This window comes from Zootoca vivipara, chromosome 14 (assembly GCF_963506605.1).
Source record: "Zootoca vivipara chromosome 14, rZooViv1.1, whole genome shotgun sequence".
Lineage (NCBI taxonomy): Eukaryota > Metazoa > Chordata > Lepidosauria > Squamata > Lacertidae > Zootoca > Zootoca vivipara.
Genome location: NC_083289.1, coordinates 5,276,258 through 5,299,919, shown reverse-complemented (window position 1 = coordinate 5,299,919; position 23,662 = coordinate 5,276,258). Strand labels below are relative to the sequence as shown.

Sequence of the window (23,662 nt, the reverse complement as noted above, 5' to 3'; positions counted from 1 at the left end):
AAAGACAAGCTCTGCATCGTTATGAAGTTAATTTAATACAGCACTTCTCTTACCTCGGCACTGATCTGGGCCGGGATGCTGACAAACTCCGGGTTTGATGCAAAGGCTGTTAGGTTTTCCACAGCTTCAATCAATGGAGCAGTTGCAATCCGGCACTTATTCCGGTTATCTTCTGAGAAGTCACCATCCAAGGCCTAGTGAAGAAAAATAAAAACGGGTTCAAGAAGTTATTGTATACACAAAGCATTGAAAGATGCTGCCAGGATCCCCCACCCACTAAGTGCTGTGGTGTACTGGAGAGAGGGTGTCAGATTTAGATGTGGGAATCCTGGGCTTGAACCTTCCACACATCTGTGAAGTTCACTGGATGACACATCCCAGCCTAATTCCATCTCACAATATATTAAAATCGGATAACCCAGATCTTCCCATTCAGTCAGCTCGACCCCAGATTTCTGTATGATGCTTACAAGGGCCTGTCAGGTTCCCAGCTCATCACCAGAACCATTCATGAGTTCTCTGTCTATGTTTTCCCAGGAACATATCCTGCAGGTTTTTGGCTGGCTCCTGAATTCTGTGACACCCATGCAAAGCGGAGATTAAGTCAGCTCCTCATAGAGGCAAGTCCTGCACCTTCATGAAACAGCTTTTGGTGAATGCAGAAGATATATCTCTTTACAACTTTGACAGCTGAGATGTGTGTTTTAAGGACCCACGCTGTTCTTGTGAATGCAATATGTTTTAACAGTTTTTAATTCTGGATTTTAAATTGTTGTCACCAGCCCCAAAACCTGCTGGTAAAGGGAGGTGGGTAATAAATTTAATAATACAAATACAAATAACATACAGATGAGTGTGAGAGGGGATCTGTTGAGATCCAAGAGATTCATGGCTGGCTCTTTACTTATCTTCACTTTTTAAAAGTCACACAAATAACTCATTTTCATATTTTCAATCAGACAATAATTATCTACTTTGCTACAATTTGCAGCAGGGATTGAGAAAGATATATTCTAATAACATTACACTTGAGATGTAAATTTTCAGGACTCACCTTATTTTTATAATTTTAAGTTTACATTTTTGTAAGTTTAAGTTTTTAATATTGTGTTATTAATGATGTTTGTAAATTACTGAAACCTGTCCTGGAACCTTGGGTTAAGGGTGGGTAAATAATAAAAATAAAAATAAATAAATAAATAAATAAATAATATGCTCTCTCAAATAAATGTTGGGAAATCCAAACTCTTGAACAGTTTTCTCCTTCCTCATTTTTGAAACCCGCACTTTCCCAAGAGCAAGGTCTTTTTTCTCCTGTAATGAAGACAGGAGGAACCTCCAGATGAAACAACAGAATTAAAATGTAACTCCCTAATCACAAATACATTAGGTTAATTGCAGTCTAGCAGTACAGCTGTTCTCAAGCATTCCAGGAATGAGGCGGATAATGGCTCCCTAAGAGATTCAAAATGGCAGTTTTAAAAAAGGAGCCAGAGATTAACAGTATTTAAGCCTTTGTCTGACTGAGGCTGTCTTAACAGTACAGCGGCAGGAGACTCTCATACCTTGATAGTTTTAACCAGGTTGGCAGTGCTGTTTGCCACTTCCTTTGCAGACTGGACAAAGTGCCTCTTTGCAACGGGGTTGGCTGTCTTGGACGAAGCAATGCGGCATGCATTACACAGTGCAGAAGTGTGCTTTGCCACAATTGTAGCTGCTGACAAGACCTGGAAAACAAAAGACAAACACATGGCCGAGGGGGCAGAAATAGAACCATAGACAGGGCCAGCCCTACCATGAGGCAGAGTGAGGCAGCCAATTCAGGCGGCAGTTGTAGAGGGGTGGGGAGTGCATAGAGCTGCATATGCCATGAGGCCTGCCCCTCAGGTGTACAGAGGAGGATGCTGTTCCACTGTCAGTGTCAAAATAGGATTCAACAGTTTGGTGAGCTTTTGCAGGCTCCATCTTCTCCCTTTGCCTCAGGCAGCCAAATGTCTTGGGCTGGCCCTGACATAGCTCAGCGATGGAATGGCTGCTCTGCCAATTCTCCACCTGTGTTCTGAAGCACCAGTGTGTTAGGAAGAAAGGAACTTGACTCTTTTGGACACTGTATTTTGGCCCTACGATGCGGCATAGACCAGGGTTTCCCAACCTTGGGCCTCCAGCTGTTTTCGGACTACAATTCCCATCATTCCTGACCACTGGTCTTGCTAGCTAGGGATGATGGGAGTTGTAGTCCAAAAACAGCTGGCGGCCCAAGGTTGGGAAACGCTGGCATAGACAGTAGACACATTTTAAAGAGCCATTTGGTTACAGTGTATTCCGGCGTATAAGACAACTGGGTGTGTAAGACGACCCCCAACTTTCCAGTTAAAATATAGAGTTTGGGATATACTCGCTGTATAAGGAACATGACCCGGCGTATAAGACGACACCCGACTTTTGAGATTTTCCTGGGTTAAAAAGTAGTCTTATACGTATTTAAATGTTTGGCAAGATCCTTAGCAGCTCTCAGGCATGGACTGTTTCAGAGCAAACAAAATACAGGTAGGGCTGGTCCAGGTCTCATTGCTGATTACCTGGACGCTGAGAGATCTAGGGAGATACCAGCAAGCTTTTTTTCCTCCTTGTAGCTCAGTCCTATTCATGTCTACTCAGATGTAAGTCCCATTCAGTTTAATGGGGCTCACCCCCAGGTAAGTTGGTAGAGAATTGCTGCTTTGATTACAGATCAAAATAAGATAAAGAGAAGATACAAATGGCCACTGACATATTGACAAGAGTTTTAAAAATGTTGGTTGTTCATGTGCTTTATATATTTCTGTTAATGACTGAAGGAAATGCATCTTTATATTTTGGAAATTGACAAAAAAGAGGAAAACGCATTCATTCACCTGTAAAGTACAAACATAACATTCCGAAACACAACTCAGCCCAAACACATTTTAAACCTCTGAATTGGTATTCACAAATCCTTATTCTTGCCTCCCCCCCCCCAAAAAAAACCTAATAATCAGTCAAATAGATACTTGGAGAGGGAAAATTTTCCTCTGATAAATAAACTAGTGATTTTCTCCATAGGAAACAGTTGTTAATTTTTCTCTGTTATGTAACAGAGTCAGGTGCAACTACTTGCTTCTATACTTTAGCAGTAGCAATAGAAATTTTTGTGCTGCAAGCTTAGTAAGAAACAGACCATAGCTGAGAGGGCAAAGCTCATGCCTTGCATATAAAAGTTCCCAAGTTCCCACCCAAATAAAATATGAAGTGCACCCCTATTTTCAGGCCACTTGCAACCCAAGACTGCTATTTATACAAAGATGGACCTCTTATAGGCTGTGGAGCATGAGCCAGCAAAATGATGAAAGTTACCTGGGATGGGCTGCTTCCTGGGTCCACCAAGTTCTGACATGCCATTTGGATAGCTTGATTGGCCCTGGCAAACTGGATAGGATCAACAAGCCCCTGCTGACCGGCCTGGCTGTTGGGATCCGAGATGCCAACCAGGTAAGCAGCCTAGGCAAAAACCAAAGGCATTGTGACTACTCAGAGGTGGTTTTCAAGAAGCACACAATGAACGCCTATTAGTTCACTTGACATCATGCAAAACCGAGAGTGGAAGGAGAGAGTCATTTTTTCATCCAATGTTCTTCCTAGACAAGGCAGGTCTTGCATTCCAATTACAGGCACGGAAAAATGCAAAGAAGCCATTTAAGTATTATTTGCAAAACTGGCCTAATGCTAATGCCCACAGCTAAAGTCATTCACAGGTAAATCAGCCACTGCTGTGGTCATTCAGTGGGCCAGCAGCAAACTAGATAACTAGAAGGTTATTTATAAGTACATAATAAGCAGTCTAGCAGAAACTCCATCAAGACAGCACTCCAAACACTCAAAAAGACCACCGAAGGTCCCTCCATCCTCACACTTTGCAAGGAGTTGAAACACCTTAATGTCCTTGCAGAAGCTTAACCATACCATCACCCACCAATGCACAAACCTTGCTTAGTATATTAGTCACCTGAAACTCACCTGAGCTGCTGCTTCAGTGAGGCCACAAAGGGCCTTGGAAGCCACCCCAACACACTCGCCAAAGACTGGGAGGTCCCCTGTCTTGGCATTCTGAGAAATTCCAGCCATCGCCTCTCCCAGAACCTGGGGGGGGGGGCAATTCAAGACTTTCAATTCAATCCTTGCTTTAGAAATCACAACACCACTTAATAACCATATGCTAATATCTACTAATACTTCATACTTCTAATAAGCCTTATTTATTAGTATCAATACTTAGTAATAGGCAAGTCTATTAATATAGTTATTTATTTATTTATTTATTTTCTACAATGCTCTTCATCAGAGGAACAGAGAGTGGTAGACAGTATAAAAACACAAAAATACATAACATAGTAACAAACAAAAACAAAACCACCACCCCACCTAGAAGGCACATCAGATTGCTCAAAGCAATTCACATATCTCCGTAATACAATCACCTTCCTACTGGTTTTATCTCCAAACTGTGGATCAGGAGCAACATCATCAGGTGACTGACAGGTGGGTATCCCCCACCTGCCCAAGTGGCCCACTGAAGATTGGGGTGGGGGTGGGGTGGAGGCGGGAAGACACCAGGATCTGGCCTGCTGGCTGGAAAAGGTCCCCCTTCCCTGCTCTAGATTTTTTGAGGTTAGTTTTATGAAGATTTTCACTGCAGGTACTTTAGCGCTGCTAAAGTGTTGTTTTACACTGTTTTCCTATATACAGTTTTACACTGTTTTCCTATATATTTTCTTGAGGAAAATAAATATAAGACGGTGTCTTATTTTAGGGGAAACACAGTAGTGTTTTGACTACTATTAGCAGCCTGGACTCTCTTTGGGGAGGGAGGGTGGACTGTACTTTTGACATAACTACTAAAAAAATCTCCTTGTTTTTGGATGCTGGAGAAAGCTGTAGCTCCAGGATTTTGCTCCCCACCTCCCACTCACCTGCCAGAAGGCTCCAGGACCCCACTTCAGGGAGTGCTGAATATGACTTTGTACAAATGTTCATGAAACTGAACACACAGATGGAAAGAAAATACAATGGCTACCTTGGAGTTTTCCATAACACCTTCAATGCAGTCAAAATAAGAGAGGTCGCTAACAGGTTCATTGGGGTTTTCCAGCATTTCTTTAACCGTCTGAAAATAAGAGGAGCACAAGTGATGGTTGGCAATGCAGTAAAAATCCTAGCAAAGCCCTTCTTGGAATGGGAATGAATCCATTTTAAATCTACTACTTTGAAATGAAAACCAGCTTTTTGTGTCTGGCTTGTTATATTGATTAGAATGTTGAATTGCAATTTTATGGATTGATTTATTTTAGTTTTGTACACTGCTTTGTATGACACCCCCCTCCCAATAAAAGCAGCATATGTGTATTTATACCCTTCTTTTGTCTGTATATCTCTGGGTGGGTTGCGGGAAAAAATACAATTATCACATAGGGGGTCAACAATATGAACACTTTTGAAACTTTGATCAGGCCCTTTCTCTGGCTGGAAGAATACACACAAGGAGACTAATATCTTCCAGGCAGTTACCCTGGAAAAAGCAACTCACTGGCTCACTTCAGTCTCCAGTGTGTTATGTTACAAGGAATACCTGAAGTTTGTTGAATGTCAACAATCCCAAGTCAATCTGGCAAACATTGAGAAATTCAGAAACGTGCCAAATGTATCTTGACAATAAATGCTCACTGGAATATGCCCCCAAAGTGGAGAAAAGTAAAGCTAATTTCAGAAATTAACAATAATGCCAACAACCATTGGTATTAACACATGAATCTGCACATGTGAATGACAATCATCTCAAAAACTGAGAACAGGCACTGTAATGAATATATAAATATCCAAGAACTTAACAAATAGAAGATTTTATCTGTTTCATCCAGGGGAAAGGGCATCAGGTCAACCCAGCCTTGAGTTCCCAGAGGCAGATGGGACAAAAACTCCTAGCAGTCCCAGCAAACATGGTGGCCAGGGGTCAGGGATGATGGGACTTGGAGTCCAGCAACATTAGGGGCTCAAGGACGGGGAAGGTTGATGTCAACAATAGTGTGGCCACTATCACAAATCAATGGAAACAAAACAGAGATTTTTGAATGATACTAGTTGGGAACAAAGCTATGCAGCTAATACAGTTTAGTATTCACTGTCTACGGAAGTAAGAGATGTAAGGTTCCCTGGGTTGTAAGCCATCAAAAAATCATGGCAGCCAAGCTTTGATGTTTTATCACTTGATCCACCAGGACTCTTGTTTAGACAGTCAAGTACCAGTCTGCTGAGCATTCAGTCAGCTGACTAGCAAGCAACTCTCCAAGTCCTGATGGGGCAAGATTTGAGGATAGCCACAAACACCCTTAATCATGACAGCATGCTTTGCCAGTCACATCCCCCAAGAACAGTGAGCCTGTGGAGATCTACCTCCAGTTCCCGGAGAGCGTTGTCACACTCTTTTTGGCCCGGCGCTTGCTGAGTACACAAAGTGATGAGCTGATTTATACTCTCAGTCACAGCCCTAGAAGACAAGAGACATGCACATCTCAGACACCAACAACATGGGTTTTATGTTCATTTGGAAAACAGAAGCTACTCCGAGAGGTGAACTGCACTTCTGCCTTGGCCCTTACCTTGCAGCCGCTGCCAAGAGGTTCTTGGCATTGGGAGCACCGGGATCCACCGAGAGAGACTTGGCAGCCAGAAGCAACTTGCTGGAAGCCATGGAGATGTTCTTGAGGTTCCCAACGACTTGAATTTGGTCCTCTTTTGTCTGTAAGGCCGAAGAGGCAAATCATGGCATGGATTTAGGGCATGGGAAGGCAGCAAAGAGGCTAAGCACTGCATCTGCAGCTCTGAAGAGTGTCTTCATGGAAGGCCCCAGCTTGCTTAGGACTGAAAATGGAGACTTACACTGGGCTACTCTCCATGCAAAGACAAAAGGAGTCGCATCCAAGTGTCTGATGCTCTGACAAGAGGGGGCCTTTGTGGAAAAAGTGGTGGTTGGGGTGGGTGGGGGAGAGAGGGAGGGAAGTGATTTAAATCAACTTGTTGAACAAGGCAACTTGTTTGGCGAGCAGCAGAGGCCAGCTCACTCTGCACCACAGGCTACACCGATAATTCTAGCAAGTGCTAAAAGGGCTGCAGCTAATTTGCATGACTTGACTGCAAGGGATTAATTAGCATATCATTTCCATGAGCACGACAAGATGTCAAGCGACCATGGGTGGGTGCGCTGCTGTTAATGTTGGCAGGCCTGCTAGACAGGGCGGTCTTTGCTTAATACACAGGGAGGTTCTGCCCGACTCAGCGCTTGGAGCAGGTGGCTCTAGGTAAGCCAAGACACACATTGTCACTCAGCTGCCCGCCCAGACAATAGCAGAGCGAATGAGGGCTGCGCTGATGAAGCAACACCTTTGAGATCTGCAGTGTAGCCTAATTTGGACTGGAGTTCTCAAGCAGACAAGCAAAGGCAGAGGACAGGCTAATTGCTCTCATGCTGCCCTTTGCTGAGAAGAACTTCCCTTGATGCTGCTGATCCTTAGGGAAAAGGCAGGTACAGATATTCATAGGGAAAAGGTTCAGAAAAGGGCAACCAAAATGATCAAGGGGGTGGAGCAACTCCCTTATGAGGAAAGGTCGCAGCATACGGGACTTTTTAGTTTAGAGAAAAGACGTGACACATTTAGAAGTTTAGAAAGTTATGCATGGTACAGAGAAAGTGAAAAGTCTTTCTCCCTCTCTCATAACACTAGGACTCAAGGACATCCAAAGAGGCTGAATGTTGGAAGATTCGGGACAGGCGAAAAAACGACCCCTTCATGCAGCATGTAGTTAAGCTATGGAACTCGCTCCCATAGAAGGCAGTGATGGCCACCAACTTAAATAGCTTTAAAGGAGGATTAGAGGACTTCATGTAGGAGAAGGCTATCAATGGCTACTCGCCACGTGGCTCTGCCTTGTCTCCACAGCTGGAGGCAGCAATGCTTCTGAATAAGTTGCTGGAAACTGCAGGAGGGGAGAGGGCTCTGGCCCTCGGGTTCTGCTGGCAGGTTTCCCATCTGGTTGGCCACTGTCAGAACAGGAGTTCTGGGCATGATGGGCCACTGGTCAGATCCAGCAAGCTCTTCTTAGGTGGTTGTAATGGACATGCTGATTCCCTGCTAAGTGATAGCAAACGAGCCAGGGGGGTGGGAGCTGGACAGAGTGAGATGTGACAGGGTCATACACCATGCATAGAATCATAAACACTGTAGGAGGCTTTGGAGGTCATATAGTCCAGTGCAGGGAATTTAGAACTAGAGCAGGGGTCAGCAAACTTTTTCAGCAGGGGGCCGGTCCACTGTCCCTCAGACCTTGTGGGGGGCCGGACTATATTTTGAAAAAATATATGAATGAATTCCTATGCCCCACAAATAACCCAGAGATGCATTTTAAATAAAAGGACACAGTCTACTCATGTAAAAACATGCTGATCCCTGGACTGTCCGCGGGCCAAATTTAGAAGGTGATTGGGCCGTATCCGGCCCCCGGGCCTTAGTTTGGGGACCCCTGAACTAGAGCATCCTCCATCCCCAACCCCTTTAGCTTTCAGACAGCCCACCCACCACCCCTCTAGTAAATGGGTCTCTTTGCCCCACTGCTCTGTCAAGAGGTTTCTCTTAATGTTTGACCCAAGTCTAGCTTACTCCAACATGATCCCATGAGATCTAGTTCTGGAAGAGCATCAGAGAACAACGACTATGCCTTCTCCTACGTGGCAACCTTCAGGTGTATGAAAAGAGCTATTGTCTTCTCCTCTCCTGTTCCTTTGGACATTCCTTTCATTTCAACATTTACACCCCACTGTTCCTTTCTGAGGAAAGCTGACAAAGTAGCTGACAAACACCCCACCCCAACAACCACGACCAATCGCTTCCCCCCTCACCGCATCCTGCCCAGCCAGAGAGCAAACTGGCAGAGGAAGACGCCTCACCTGAGCTTGCCCAGCCATTTCAATCCCAGCATCAAGGAACTCGTCAAAGTCTTCACTGAATTTTCCGGAAGCAGCTGCCAGCTCCCCGCTCTGGCCCCGCGTGGCATGGACAACCTCCCCCGCTGACTGGTTCAGGTCAGCTGCAGCCTGGTTGAGTTCACTCTGTGCTTCTTGGAATGATTTTGAACTGGGAGGCAGCTACCAGGCAGGGGCAGGGAAAGAGAAAGAGGGGTTGTGGGTAAGTAACCTCAGTGCACGGCACTTTGCAAAGTCCCTGGCTCCATGGAACTCACAGTCTAAAAACTGTAGCACACAGAAGGGATGGAACAGAGGGAAATGTGCAATTGCTTTGGTCATGTGCACCTGGGTTTAGTTGCAGTAGGGGACAGGAATTACAGCAGTTCCTGTATCCCAACCCGGTGCCTTCCAGATGTTTTTGGCCTCCAATTCCCAACAGCCTCAGCTAGCATTGGCCCATGGCCACGGATGATGGGAGTTGTAGTAGTCCAGCAACATTGAAAGGGCACCAGGCTGGTTATCCAAGGACTAACCAAGGGTTATGCCAACTGTCCCAACCAAAGTGAGGCCAGGCTGCTCAAACTCTCTTGCAGTGAGCCTTCTGAAAGCTTGGTTACACATGAGGTGGAGTGAGGTGATGGAATGTACCACCAAATTACCACAGGTTTCTATGTAAGACGTAAGTCTACAAACAAGCAACTCTTTTGAGAGTAATGCTCTGCTTCTTGGAGGTTGCAGTAACCATTTTAAAGGCCAGCTTTGCATTAAATACAAAAACCTACCACCACCACCTTAACAACAACAACAATATACAAATATTAAAAAGTATCTCACCGATTCCACAAGCAATTTTTTGCTGGATTCACCAATGCTTTTCAATGCTACATCCACATCCTTTTGGCCAGGAAGGCAGTTCACACAGTTGTTCAAAGAATGGGAGACAGCTTTGGCCACCTTCAGGGGGAAAACATGGCAAAGAGAATCCAAATTAATGCAGCCCACAATCTCTGAGAATGTGTGCAGTGCATTCCCCACAAGCCAGTAGCTCCAACATTCCAGGAGGATGTGGGAAAGGGATGAAGCTTTCAGAGGCTGAAATTATTCCAGAATGATGGTGGAGACACATGGCAAGAACACATGACCCCATTGTTAAAACATCTGCACTGGCTGCCCATCTACTACCAAGCTAAGTTCAAGGTCATTGCATTAAATTACAAAGCCTTGATGCCTGCTTCTTGGGAGAAAAGCAAGGACAAACCTAGACAGCATCTTAAAAAGCAGAGACATCACCTTGCCTACAAAGGTCCGTATATAGTTAAAGCTATGGTTTTCCCAGTAGTGATGTATGGAAGTGAGAGCTGGACCATAAAGAAGGCTGATCGCCGAAGAATGGATGCTTTTGAATTATGGTGCTGGAGGAGACTCTTGAGAGTCCCATGGGATGCAAGAAGATCAAACCTATCCATTCTGAAGGAAATCAGCCCTGAGTGCTCACTGGAAGGACAGATCGTGAAGCTGAGGCTCCAATACTTTGGCCACCTCATGAGAAGAGAAGACTCCCTGGAAAAGACCCTGATGTTGGGAAAGATTGAGGGCACTAGGAGAAGGGGACGACAAGAGGACAAGATGGTTGGACAGTGTTCTCGAAGCTACGAACATGAGTTTGACCAAACTGCGGGAGGCAGTGCAAGACAGGAGTGCCTGGCGTGCTCTGGTCCCTGGGGTCACGAAGAGTTGGACACGACTAAATGACTAAACAACAACAACACAAAGTCCTGACCAACTTAGGTCAGGGTACCTTGGGGACCACCTGAACCCTTATATCCTAGCTCCTTTATTGAGATCATCTGCAGGAGCTTTGTTGGTTGTTCCCAAAGCTGGTGAAGCTCATGTAACAACAAGAAACCAAGCCTTTTGGCGTCATCGGCCCAGTCCTGTGGAATACTCTGCCAAGAGAGATTCATCAGATGCCTTCTGTGACAATTCTGCCAGGCTTATGGTTAGTTGATGGTCTCTGGTTTTAAATGTTTATTATACATATAGACATTACTGTAAACCACTCTGATTTTTTTTATGATATAGTGTAATATATATAGGGGTTGGGAGCTGGGGGCACTGTCATACAGTGGTTCCGCTCCTTCCTCCTGAGCAGTGTTCAGAAAGTGGTGGTGGGGGGGTGAGTGTTCAGACCCCTGGGCTCTCACTTGTGGGGTGCCTCAGGGTTCTGTCCTCTCCCCCATGCTTTTTAACATCTACATGCAGCCGCTGGGAGAGATCATCAGGGGGTTTGGGCTGGATGTTCATCAGTATGCGGATGATACCCAGCTCTACCTCTCTTTCAAATCAGAACCAGTGGAGGCGGTTGGAGGATGGATGGTGGCTAACAGATTGAGGTTGAATCCTGACAAGACAGAAGTACTGTTTTGGGGGGACAGGAGGCGGGCAGGTGTGGAGGACTCCATGGTCCTGAATGGGGTAACTGTGCCCCTGAAGGATCAGGTGCGCAGCCTGGGAGTCATTCTGGACTCACAGCTGTCCATGAAGGCGCAGGTCAATTCTGTGTCCAGGGCAGCTGTCTACCAGCTCCATCTGGTACACAGGCTGAGACCCTACCTGCCCACAGACTGTCTCGCCAGAGTTGTGCATGCTCTAGTTATCTCTCACTTGGACTACTGCAATGTGCTCTACATGGGGCTACCTTTGAAGGTGACCCGGAAACTACAACTAATCCAGAATGCGGCAGCTAGACTAGTGACTGGGAACGGCCGCCAAGACCACATGACACCGGTCTTGAAAGATCTACATTGGCTCCCAGTACGTTTCCGAGCACAATTCCAAGTGTTGGTGCTGACCTTGAAAGCCCTAAATGGCCTCGGTCCAGTATACCTGAAGATACGTCTCCACCCCCATTGTTCTGCCTGGACACTGAGGTCCAGTACCGAGGGCCTTCTGGCGGTTCCCTCGTTGCGAGAAGCCAAGTTGCAGGGAACCAGGCAGAGGGCCTTCTCGGTAGTGGCGCCCTCCCTGTGGAATGCCCTCCCATCAGATGTCAAAGAGAAAAACAGCTACCAGATTTTTAGAAGACATCTGAAGGCATTTATACCAGATGGGCGGGGTATAAATAATAATAATAATTATATATATATAGAGAGAGAGAGAGAGTGTGTGTGTGTATGTGTACACACACACACACACACACACACACACAGAGAGAGAGAGAGAGAGAGAGAGAGAGAGAGAGAGAGAGAGAGAGAGAGAGAGAGAGAGAGTATATATAAAAAAGACGTGGGTGGCACTATGGTCTAAACCGCTGAGCCCCTTGGGCTTGGCCATCAGAAGATCAGCAGTTTGAATCTGCACAATGGGGTGAGCTCCCATTGCTCTGTCCCAGCTTCTGGCAACCTAGCAGTTCGAAAGTACACCAGTGCAAGTAAATAAATAGGTAGCGCTGCGGCGGGAAGGTAAATAGTGTTTCCATGCGCTCTGGCTTCTGTCACGGTGTCCTGTTGTGCCAGAAGTGGTTTAGTTATGCTAGCCACATGACCAGCTCCCTTGGCCTGAAAAGCGAGATGAGCGCTGCACCCCATAGATCCCTATCTATCTCCTTGGAAGGCTGAACCAGAAACTGAGTTCCTTCTCAGCTAGTGACAGCTGGAACCTGTAGGCAGGGGGCTGTCTGGCTGTCTTCATCCATCGGGTATAAAGAATCTTTTAAATGAATAATAATCAAAGTAGGTTGTGGTACTCGCATATTAGATAGGCATCAGCAGTCAGAAATCCCTGCTGTCATGTTGCTTACAATCTAAATTTTGACAACGGAGGAGAGGCAAAGACCGGGAGAGAACAATGCAGAAGCCACACGGCACCCAGATGGACAGAGGAAGGAGCATTTCATTGGACCAGATTTTCAAGCCAACTGACCTAATTTGCAGTTCTTGGACTAATTTATGAATCAGAACACAATTCTCCTTTGATTTTCACACTTCTCTGAATTTCTTAGCTCAAAAAGATAATAATTTGGGTTAACAACCCCCACCATATTACAGTGGTGCCTCGCAAAATGAATTTAATTCGTTCTGTGAGTCAATTCGTTTTGCGAAAAATTCGTCTAGCAAATCCCATTGGAATGCATTGAATTTTTTTCTTTTTCTTTTTTTGCCCATAGGAACGCATTAATTGAATTTCAATGAATTCCTATGAGAAACCGCAATTCACTAGACGAATTCTTCACAAAACGAATTCGTCTTGCGAGGCAACCTCTGGTCACAAAACCCATTCGTCTAGCGAAAAATTCGTCTAGCAGGGCATTCGTCTAGCGAGGTACCACTGTATATGGTAAAAAAAACTTTAAGTAAGATGTACACTGAGATAAAACACGTGTTAAAAGCATATCTCTGCAACAACGTGCATATTTAAATATTAATATTTCACCAAATAATGTAGAAATCCTAGAATCATAGAACTACAAAGCTGGAAGGTATCCAGAGGATCATCTAGTCCAACCCCATGCAATGCAAGAATCACGGTTCCTGGGCCTTTTTTTATTGACTTCTACAGACTTCTTCTTGCCTTGTGCCAAGCACCTGTCTCTGAGCAGCTACTGACAGACCATCCATAAGAGCTCTCCTCCCCGACACCAGAGGGAGGCCTCCAGTTGAGAGGTGCAGAGGACACACGGAATGGGGACAGCAGTCACCTTGTCCTGCAGAACTGTGTCTTTAGCCACTTGAACCACATTCTTGGCCTTCAACACCAACAGGGTGTGGGCGTTGGCAACCGCTTTGGCAAGATGGAAGTGGCATGGACCACAAGAAACTCATCCATCCATCCCTACCCTGGTGTAGGTACAGATGGAGATCAACTTTGAAGGAGCTAAGACAAATGCTTCATGGGAATGAGACAGGTTGGAGAAAGAATGAGCCATTTGCCTTGGGTGGCAGATTCTAGGCACCGTTAAGGGCAGCAGAAGGAAAAAAGGATGGATGGGTGTCACAGGACACAAGCCACTGAGACAGTCTCCTGCACAAACTTTGCTGCAGTGAATGGGGGCTGAACAAGAGCACAGTGGGGGGCCCCAAATCCCTCTCCATTTCACCCAGCCTCACCTGGGCCAGCCTCTGTTGGCTTTCTGCATCGCCAGGAGCCACCAAAGCCTGCTTTGCTTCCTGGATTAGCATTGCTGAGCCTTCCATGACATCCCGCGCCGAGTCCAACATTGCGTGGGCTGCTGTTGGGTCACTGGTGGATGCAGAAACACCTCGGGCCGCCTGAGCCAAAGTCTTCAAGGCATGTGCCGTCTCTCTGGCAGCAACCCCTAAATTAAAAATCACATTGAGCATATTAGTAATACTCAGCTCCGGCCAGCTAACTTCTTATTTTAATTCACATTTCATGAAAACAACAAGAACCAAAACACAGCTAGTCTTTGAAATTTGCACTGTTCTGGATTTTGTGGTGTATTCTCCAGCCGAAAAAGGTCTACAAAAATGTAGTGAAAAATAATGCAGAGAACTCCATTAGGAAAAACTGCTTGCAAAAATGCAAGTTATGAGAAATGTGCATGAAAACTATTTTCATGTGGATGCAGAAAATAGGGGAAACTGGACTTAAACTTTGAAAAATGAGGAACTGAGACAGAAACTTATATTGACAGATTGGTCCACCCCTCTTCATGACGTCCTTTCAAGATCACAGAAAACAAATTTCCCCATTAGCAAGTGGGACAACCTCATTTTCAATTAGAATTCCTCACCAGCATCTACGAGGACAGAAACCCCTTGGGGATGTGGACTGATTGTTTATACATGCCCTTTCACCTTTTGACGCAAAAGTATTCATTTTTCATATATTTTCATATACTCAAGGCACCAAATGGGATTTGATGAGTTTGAAATGTGATAAAATCCAGCGACTCAGCTAGGTTCAATTCTTCCACAGCCTGGAGCACTCCAGATGTTTTGGGCTGCAACTTCCAGAAGCCTCGGCTGGCAAAACCTGTTTCCACTGATTCAGTCACCAACACAGAAAAAAAATCCCACCTTCCCTGCCAATCTGCCATACTCAATGTTGGGAGTAACACAGAGAGCAGACCTCAGCAGACTCTTAGTGGTTGACCAGGCTCATATAACATGGTCAGTGTTAGACTCAGTAGGGACTCAAAGCTTGTTCCCTGTTCCACTTCAGTTGCTGAACAGAGAAAGGAACAGCAAGTCCTTCAAGCCAGGCCACAGTCACCACAGCCGAGACTCCTTCTGGTCACCAGGAGATGCCACAGAGCCAATCCCATGCCCCCCCCCCACTGCTATAAATCTCCAAGGTCAGTTGGATCCAACCCAGTGCAGAGGCAGCAGGGACACCAGGATTAGGACCACCTGTATTCTACCTGCCTACAGCCTGATCCTGGTGCTTGCCAATCCTTGGAATTGAGCTTCCCCAACAGCAAGCTTCTGGGTTAAACAGGATTCTTCAACCACCCAGCTTGACAGTAGTTTCTGTTTCACTGAAAAGCTTGCCTAACTACCACAACATCACAGACTGAAAAGTGATGAGCTAAAGATACTGGTAGCCTGCTTTGTTGGGGCTCTGATCCACAGAGTGCCCGAGATTTTGTGGAAGCTTCGACGCTCCACTCATCACACCCCCATAACCCTGTGTTAACCAGTCAGGGCCCTTGACATTGTAAACAGCTTTTTGAATCTCTTGTCCTGTTTCAAAAGCAGTTTGCAACATGGCACAGAGGAACAGCTATTTGGGAAAAATCTAACGGAAGGCTCCTTTGGGGCCATGGCATTGTTTCTTGGGACCCTGGCTGTTATAGCACTGAGCAACCACCAGGGACACTGGGAAAATTCGCTTCCAATTGCCCAGCTTTCCCCAATTTGGAGGTGAGCTTTCACAGGGAAGAGAACGCGAAAAGGAGGAGGAGGGAAGAAAGAAAGAAGGGGAAATGCTTCCTTTGCAGAGAGGAGGAAGGTGACAAAACAACATGGACTGTTTTGGTACATTTTTGCTTTCCAGATGATAAATATCTACACAGTTATAAACCCTTTAAGCTTGCAGCCTAACAAACACAAGAGCTGTCCTCTCCCAAGTGGAGAGCATTCAAACCACGTGGGAGCCTTACTGCTGCAATCCTGCACCAACACTGTGAGACTTACTACCAACTGGCTTTTCTCCAAGCTGAGCATTTCTGCTTACAAAAACAAACGTGCTCCCTGACCTGGATCACAACAAATAAAAAAATTCATAGCAGTGATAGCGAACAGCTTTTAGCCAGAGGGCCAACCCTCCGAGGACTTTATACCCCCCACATGCATGTGTGCGCACACACAGAGAGGGTCCACAGCCTCTCCTTCTCACCAGAGCTGTGCAAATCACCCTCTCTGCTGGTAAAATATGTTGAATGGAGAGGGAGCAATTTCCAGCTGCATCAGGGCACTGGAGTTTGCCCGCCTAAACTACATGCCTCCTTTAAAATCAGGTAAGTTTTCCTGCTGCTGTCGTAATTGGTGAGGTCACTGGGGTAGCAAAAAAAAAAAAAATTGCTGGGGGGGGGGGGAATCAAGCCCCCAAGCTGGGAATTAACCATCCTTGATTAAGAGACAGCAAAGCATAGGTGTTAGGCCAAGCCAATGCTCCCAAAATGGAGGGGTCACTTAATGCCATATATATATTTAAACTGTTTCTTTATCTTTCACAGGTGATTCAGAACAAGAAATAAAAAAGCTATATAGGGTCCCTCCCCTTCCAGAATTAATTCCATATTTTAGGAATTGTTACTGATGCACAAATGTCAGCTCCCATGTGCCAAGAAGACTCTGCATCTGAAATGAAACACACAGCCATCTTAATCCAATTATATCCACTTCAAAGCCAAAGTGCAACCGAAATCTGTTCAGTCCCATTAACAGAAAGAAAGTTGCTCTAATGAGTTTTATCAGCTGGATTCAGAAATCCCCAACTGGACTAAGCACTGAAGACAGCATGTAATTGACACAAGAGCATTTTAATGGCTACAAGAGCCTTTTTGCCATTGAGCCAGCAATTCCCCAAGGGCAATTCCCCAAGCCTTTCATATACTGAAGGAGACGCTTTGGTATCGAATGCATTTTCATTTCTTGATACAGGGACACGACTAGCGTCCTTTAAGGGAGCAAGGTACATGGATATTCATGTCACATTGGAACCACACACGAGTCTTCTTGAGAATGCATATTTTTACCCCTGCCAGAAACTTGTTCCCAGTAATTAAAATGAAGGGTTTCGAAAAGAGGATAGTTAGCTAACCGAAGTCAGGAGCTGGACTTGTTGCTGAGGTAGCCAAATGTGGTTTCCTCCAGATGTTTTTGGATTACAAATCCCACCATCCTTGCTGGTGCTGATGGGAGCTGGAGCCCAGCGACATCTAGAGGACACGATCCTGACTACCTCTGATGTAGATCAACACAGTAAATCAGAGATGAGGCTACATTCAGAGCAGAAAAGTAACTGAGGGAGCACACGGGCTGCCTATACCGCCAGATCGTCAGAAGAACCACCCCTTCCACCCTAAGGCTCTTGGCGCAAACAGATGAGAACAGCTGGGCAGCCAGTTATCCTCCTTGAGATAATGTGCAGGATAATTTGCTGGGCAGTGCTATAAAATATTATTTGGAAACTTTAGGAATAATAGCTGCCAAGTCTCCCATATTCCCCGGGAAACCCCCCCCCTTTTCCAGCTGTCCCCAGCCAAAAAAACGGATTTTTTTTGTCCCCCCCCCCCGGTTTATTCTGGCGCGGTGGCCATTTTGGAACTGGGCGGAGCATGCTCAGAAGCGACTTTTGATGCTGCTTTGCCCAGTTCCAAAATGGTTGCAGCATGACTTCTGGTGCGACGGCCATTTTGGAACAGGGCAGAGCAGCATCAAAAGTAGCTTCTGAGCATGCTCCGCCCAGTTCCAAAATGGCGGCAGCGCTACTTCCGGTCTGCTACTTCCGGTCCAGTCCCTTATTTCTCAGGCCCGAACTTGGCAGCTATGCATGGCTGGAGGCAGCCATGCTTCTGAATGCCTGTTGATAGAAACCACAAGAGAGGAGAAGGGCTCGTGCTCTGGCCCTGCTTGTGGGTTCCCCACAGGCATCTGGTTAACCACTGTTCTTATAATATTGCTATTTATTTATACAAACACTGCTATGCCACTTTTCATCCCTACAAGCCCCCCCCCCAAGCAAGAAAGGGAAAAAAAAATTAGGAACCATCTTGTGCAATAACACCAGTACATTTGCCATAGTCAATGAGCTGCTGATATAAATAATGTGTGTTTTCTTCTGCCTACCTGTATAGTGTTCATTGCCTTGTGCTGCACAAGTCAGCAGTTGGGCCATTGAAGAACCGACTGCTTTGGAGGTGCTTCCCAGGTCCTGAGCACATTTTTCAAGCTGAATGCAAAAAAAGCAATGCTAACATTAAGCAAAGGTAACATCACGACCCACCACAACACACACATTCCTATCCCTCAGCCCATGGAACATTGCAGTCTCTGACCACACAGAAGTCTTCTTCATAGCAGTGCTTTCTAGGGGATGTGCCCATGCCATGGGATACAGTTCAGTTTTCAAGTTATCTTGGTTATTAGCTCTTTCAAATAAAATAGCCAAAAGGAACACAGAAATGGATCTAAGGAAACTATTCCACAGCCTAAGCTCCACTGCCGAGAAAGCCCATGTAACCTGCAAAGATGGGAGCCATCCAGATTACAACCTCAGTAAATGGATGGTCTCAGCAAAGGGCTGTTGTTTGAAGGAAGCATAGATCAGGGGTCAGCAAACTTTTTCAGCAGGGGGGCGGTCCACTGTCCTTCAGACCTTGTGGGGGGCCAGACTATATTTTTTGGGGGGGGGGACGACGAACGAATTCCCATGCCCCACAAATAACCCAGAGATGCATTTTAAATAAAAGCACACATTCTACTCATGTAAAAACATGCTGATTCCCGGACTGTCTGCGGGCCGGATTTAGAAGGTGATTGGGCCAGATCCGGCCCCCGGCCTTAGTTTGCCTACCCATGGCATAGATGGACCAATGGTCTGAATGAAAATAAGGCAACTCTGCATGCAAATATCTCAGTCTGACACTTTGGAGATGCACTATCTGGCAGAGCGGGCCATTCTGGGTGATCATTTATTTATTACTCCTCCTCCTGCTCCTCTAGGGGGAGGTGGTAATCATATCTGGCCTGGTCTAGGAATGGCTGTAGCTGGAAATATTTTATGTACAGTATATATTTTTGTGTTTTTGATATTGTAAACTGCCCTGTGATAAATTGTAAACTGCCCTGTTATCCTTGGTTGAAGGGTGGCAATTAAATTTAATAAATAACCACCCCTTGTCACTGAAGCCATTTGGGACTCAGGAGACAGCTTAGAATCCGGCAGAAGTCACAAGTCACAACATATTAGCAATCTGACTCAGGAAAGGGCTGTCCATAAAAAATGAGGAAAATGAAGACCCTTTTGTCCTATGGCTACTCGTTTGTTTCATTTACCATATTCTGTTTTAAGCACACTTGAAATTGTTCAACAATCTAGCACCCCCTTTAAATAAAATATATGTATGTGTGGTTGGAAGGGATTTTTTTTTGTTCTTGCTTTTATTATTTTTGTGTTTTTATTTTGTATTTTCATGCTGTGAATTGCCCTAAACTCTTCAGATGAGGGTGGTTTACAAATTCAACAAACTAACAAGCAATAAATGCTGTCCTGTTTACCGTTTCTCCTGGAAGTGGTTTCAACTGCCCATCAACGGCTGCCATCTTTGCATCCTGCAGCTCATTTTTGAGTGTTTGAACAGTGTTCAAGGCAGAGTCAATTTCCATGGGTCCACAGGCTTCATGCGCCTATGCAGGAGAAAGATGAAGCGGAAAATAGGCTTATTATCAAAGCTGTTCTCCAACCATTCTGACTAAGAGTCCTCCTCACCCTGTCCACACGTGACTTTCAAGAGTTGCCGCATTATAACAGAGACACATGTTGGAAATAAAGAATCACAGATCAAATGCTTCAGCTAGACACTTCCTCAGTTTTATCTTCATCAATGGACCCAGTTCTGGTGTTCAGCTACAATCCATGAGTTGTTGAATACGTGAAGAGTGAGCAATGGAAAAGAGGCACATTCAAGACATTTCAGCACAAGACTAATAATCAAAAGCCTGGCTGGAATGTTTCCATGAACTGGGATAATGTTTGCCTGGATGGAGAGAGAGAGTGTGTGTGTGTGTATGTCTGTACATAAAACATTTGTGTGGCTAAGATGTACCCTATGATATAAAAGTAAGAGACACACCTGTTGCTCTACTCACTTCTGCACCTGGACCCACCCACCTTTTCACCTCTGATCCCCCCTCTCACAGGAATGTGGCCCTCAGTAGGCTGTTTCTAAAAGAATGTGGCCCTTGGGCTTAAAAAGTTCCACCCTCTATCTAAAGTGACCTGTCCAAGCCTTCAAAGGGCCAATTACTTTGGGAATTAAGAGTCACAGGGATGGGGAACCTGTGGCTTGTTGGGATTTTTCCATTCCACCTTTAGTTGCAGACATGGGATTCTTGTGTGTCACATGTCTGTTTACATTCCAGCACAGTTTGCTGGTGTGAGCGGTACATCCGTTGTGGTGTTGTTACTTTTGCTTTACTCTCTCTCTCTAACTTGGAAGAGACAGCAAGGAGAGAGACGAACATGTTTCTTTGGTTCTGATTTATGATAATGAATCCGTAGTTTGCTAGTATGTCTTCACAAGCCTCAAGGCTCTTTTGTTGCGCAGGCTGGCCGTTGGACCCCCGGATGCCGACATGGCTTTCCAGTTGTTACGAAACTCCCGCCATCTTGATTACCGGTATTGAATGATGGCTGGGAATGATGGGAGGTGGGGTCAAAGCATCATCTAGAGGGCTACAGGTGCCCTATCCCGCCTGTAAATGCTTTACGTGAGAGTTGGGGTCCCTACATACCTTTTGGGAGGCAGTCCTTAGCTCGGCAAGGCTGGTGGCAAGATTCTTGGCACACTGGCTCAATTGCATCGCCGCAGCCTGGTCTGCCACTGTAGGCACAGCTGCTTTAGCGGAGGCCACCATTTTGCTCCCTGGCTATTTAAAGAATGACAGAAGAGAAGGCAGAGTAGCTATTGGCCATTTGTCCACAGAGCTTACGCATGCAACATCACCAGGGAGACAAACATTTCAAAGAATCCAGATTAGACCTGGCACCTGATTAAAAAAGCCTAAAAGTGCAATCCTATTTGCCCACCCTCAATCCAACTGAACACAGTGGGTTTATTTCCAGGTAAGCAGGTATAGGATTGCAACCTCTGTGAATTAAATTACTGTTTCAAAATGAAAAAAACTATTTCTGAATGATAAAGTATATTTTCTTGGTTTCTATACTACTACTACTAAATGTTTAGTCCACCTCCCTCCACCCACAAAAAATCCTCCAAGCACCTTACAAAAATGAACATAAAACCACCTAAAACATCCGTGTCAGATCCAGCTACACCCACCCCACTAGAAGGCAAGCAGAAGATTAAGAGCCAAAGCTCTGAGAAAATATAAATGTTTTTTCCTGGCACCTAAAAACACAGAGAGTGATGGTGCCAGGTGAGCCTCCCTAGGGAGAGCACTCCATAAGCTGGGAGCCACCAGTAAGAAGGCCCGCTCTCGTGTCGACATCTTCTGCGCCATCCTCAGAAAGGGTGCCCAGAGGAGGGCTTCAGGTGAAGAATGTTGGGTCTGGGTAGATTGACGTGGGGAGAGGCGTACTGGGTACCTGAGCTCAGAAGGACTCACAAGTCAAACCAGTACTTCGAATTGGGCCCAGAAACGAACTGGTAGCTAAGTACACTCAGGCTGGGGTTAGCGTTCTGTGCTCTTGTTGGCTGTACCTGGAGGAAGATTTGGCTGGAGTTTATCAGTGCAAGTTGAGCACTCAAGTCTTCTGCCTGGGCCTGGCTTCCACGCACACCCTGGACAAGCTGTGGAATGTGATCTGCAACATTCTGCAGGGAACAGAAAGAGGGAGGAAACGTTCAGGATCCAACAGGACCCCCAGCCACAAGGATGTTCCAAATAGTTATTTAAGATCCCACCATAAAATTCACCAGTAAAAAAATAAATTAATGGTTCCTTCAAAACATAGTCAACATAATTGAAACAAATAAACAAAGTTAAAATAGAATTGCGTACTCAGAAGAAGAAGCTTGAGGACAAATTGGGTTTGTTTCTTTTTACTACCACTCAGTGTCCTCTTAATTTTGCTCCAAAAGCTCCAGAGGAACTCTTCTGCAAATAAGTCAAAACTCTGCCTATAATGGTCCAGTCCAGTGAGGGGATATGCATGCACCACTGAATAGAGAACGATGCGCACAGGTACATCTGTTACACATTATGCCTTCCCCAGTGCTCAACCGCCCCTCAAAAAAGCGACACTGGGACCGATCTGCTAAGGACGAGATTTAGTCTTCCCCTCCCCACTTCCTGGACAGCTGATAGGGACTATCAGCAGTTTTGAGACTGGGGCTTTGTGTGTGCAGTCCTGACAGCTGTGTTTGTGTAAGATGGATTGGGCAAAGATGTGGCACATCGCCAGCACAGCATGTGTCCTTCTTTCTGCACCTCTGCAATGATCAGTTCTGGCCTCAGGATTTTCTTTAATTGCCCAGGCAACCATCGCCAGAAAAGGGAAAAATGCTACCCTTGGAGTGCGCTATGAGCTCATTTCACAGATTTGTTTGGATACAGCAGTGCTATCGTACCACCCAGGGATCTGAGATAAATGCAGAGCTGTCCTGTGCTGTCAGAGCATTAAGCCCTGGGATTATAAATATGCATCCAGCATGTTTCACATTCTCCCACTTTGCCTCAATTCCACCATGAGCTATTTGTTTGGAACGAAGACAGACCTCTAGCAGTAGAAAAACCAAATCTCTTATGCACAATGATCAACAGCATCTCAGAATTTCCATACTGTAACTCCTTGGAAAAAGAAGTCTAAGAAAACCACATGCAATGATTATTGGGGGGCGGGAGAGAGAGAGAGAGAGAGAGAGAGAGAGAGAGAGAGAGAGAGAGAGAGAGAGAGAGAGAGAGAGAGAGAGAGCTGGTGGGGTTTCCCTAATTCACAAGACCAGCCTTGATGGCACAGGCCTTTTCAGCAGCGGAAACCTAATTTTTTTTGGGGGGGGGTGACCCTCCTTAAAGAGACACACCTGGTGCAATCCTTTCAGCACTAGGTAAAGACTCCCTTGGGTACCGTGGCATTTTATGAGATATGTTTATGCCTTCCACTGCTCTTTCATTTTCTGATTTTGAGCTTAGCTCATATCTTTATGTTTGCTTGTTGGTTTCACAATAATGTATTTTTATGACATAAGTACTGTAGTTTATAGCATTAAAACATGAAACCGCACAATGAAAACCATTAGAAAGTTATGACATAAATTGATTAACCATTGTGGAAGGATGTATTCTTCATTGCCTGCATAGGCCTGGCGGCACAGAAACCTTTTCATTAGGTGTTTAAAAGTTGGCACAGAAGGCGCCTGCCAAATCTTTAGTGGCAGAGCATTCCACAGGACTGGGCAGGTGACACTAACGGCTCAATTTCTTG

General features: G+C 45.5%; 1 protein-coding gene across 3 annotated transcripts in view; it reads right to left on the bottom strand.

The window, feature by feature from the left end:
• The window catches only part of TLN2 (talin 2), a 185,612-nt gene that overhangs the window by 52,531 nt on the left and 109,419 nt on the right, over positions 1-23,662 (bottom strand). For all 3 annotated transcript variants that reach the window (XM_060282860.1, XM_060282861.1, XM_060282859.1), the window contains exons 23-36: positions 21,939-22,052; positions 21,010-21,144; positions 19,774-19,902; positions 18,343-18,445; positions 14,134-14,342; positions 9,863-9,982; positions 9,011-9,208; positions 6,669-6,808; positions 6,463-6,556; positions 5,090-5,179; positions 4,033-4,155; positions 3,373-3,516; positions 1,566-1,727; positions 54-194 (exon numbers count right to left, since the gene is read on the bottom strand). In XM_060282860.1, the coding sequence (XP_060138843.1) occupies positions 54-194; positions 1,566-1,727; positions 3,373-3,516; positions 4,033-4,155; positions 5,090-5,179; positions 6,463-6,556; positions 6,669-6,808; positions 9,011-9,208; positions 9,863-9,982; positions 14,134-14,342; positions 18,343-18,445; positions 19,774-19,902; positions 21,010-21,144; positions 21,939-22,052 (1,902 nt within the window). The remainder of the gene's footprint in view (positions 1-53; positions 195-1,565; positions 1,728-3,372; positions 3,517-4,032; positions 4,156-5,089; positions 5,180-6,462; positions 6,557-6,668; positions 6,809-9,010; positions 9,209-9,862; positions 9,983-14,133; positions 14,343-18,342; positions 18,446-19,773; positions 19,903-21,009; positions 21,145-21,938; positions 22,053-23,662) is intronic.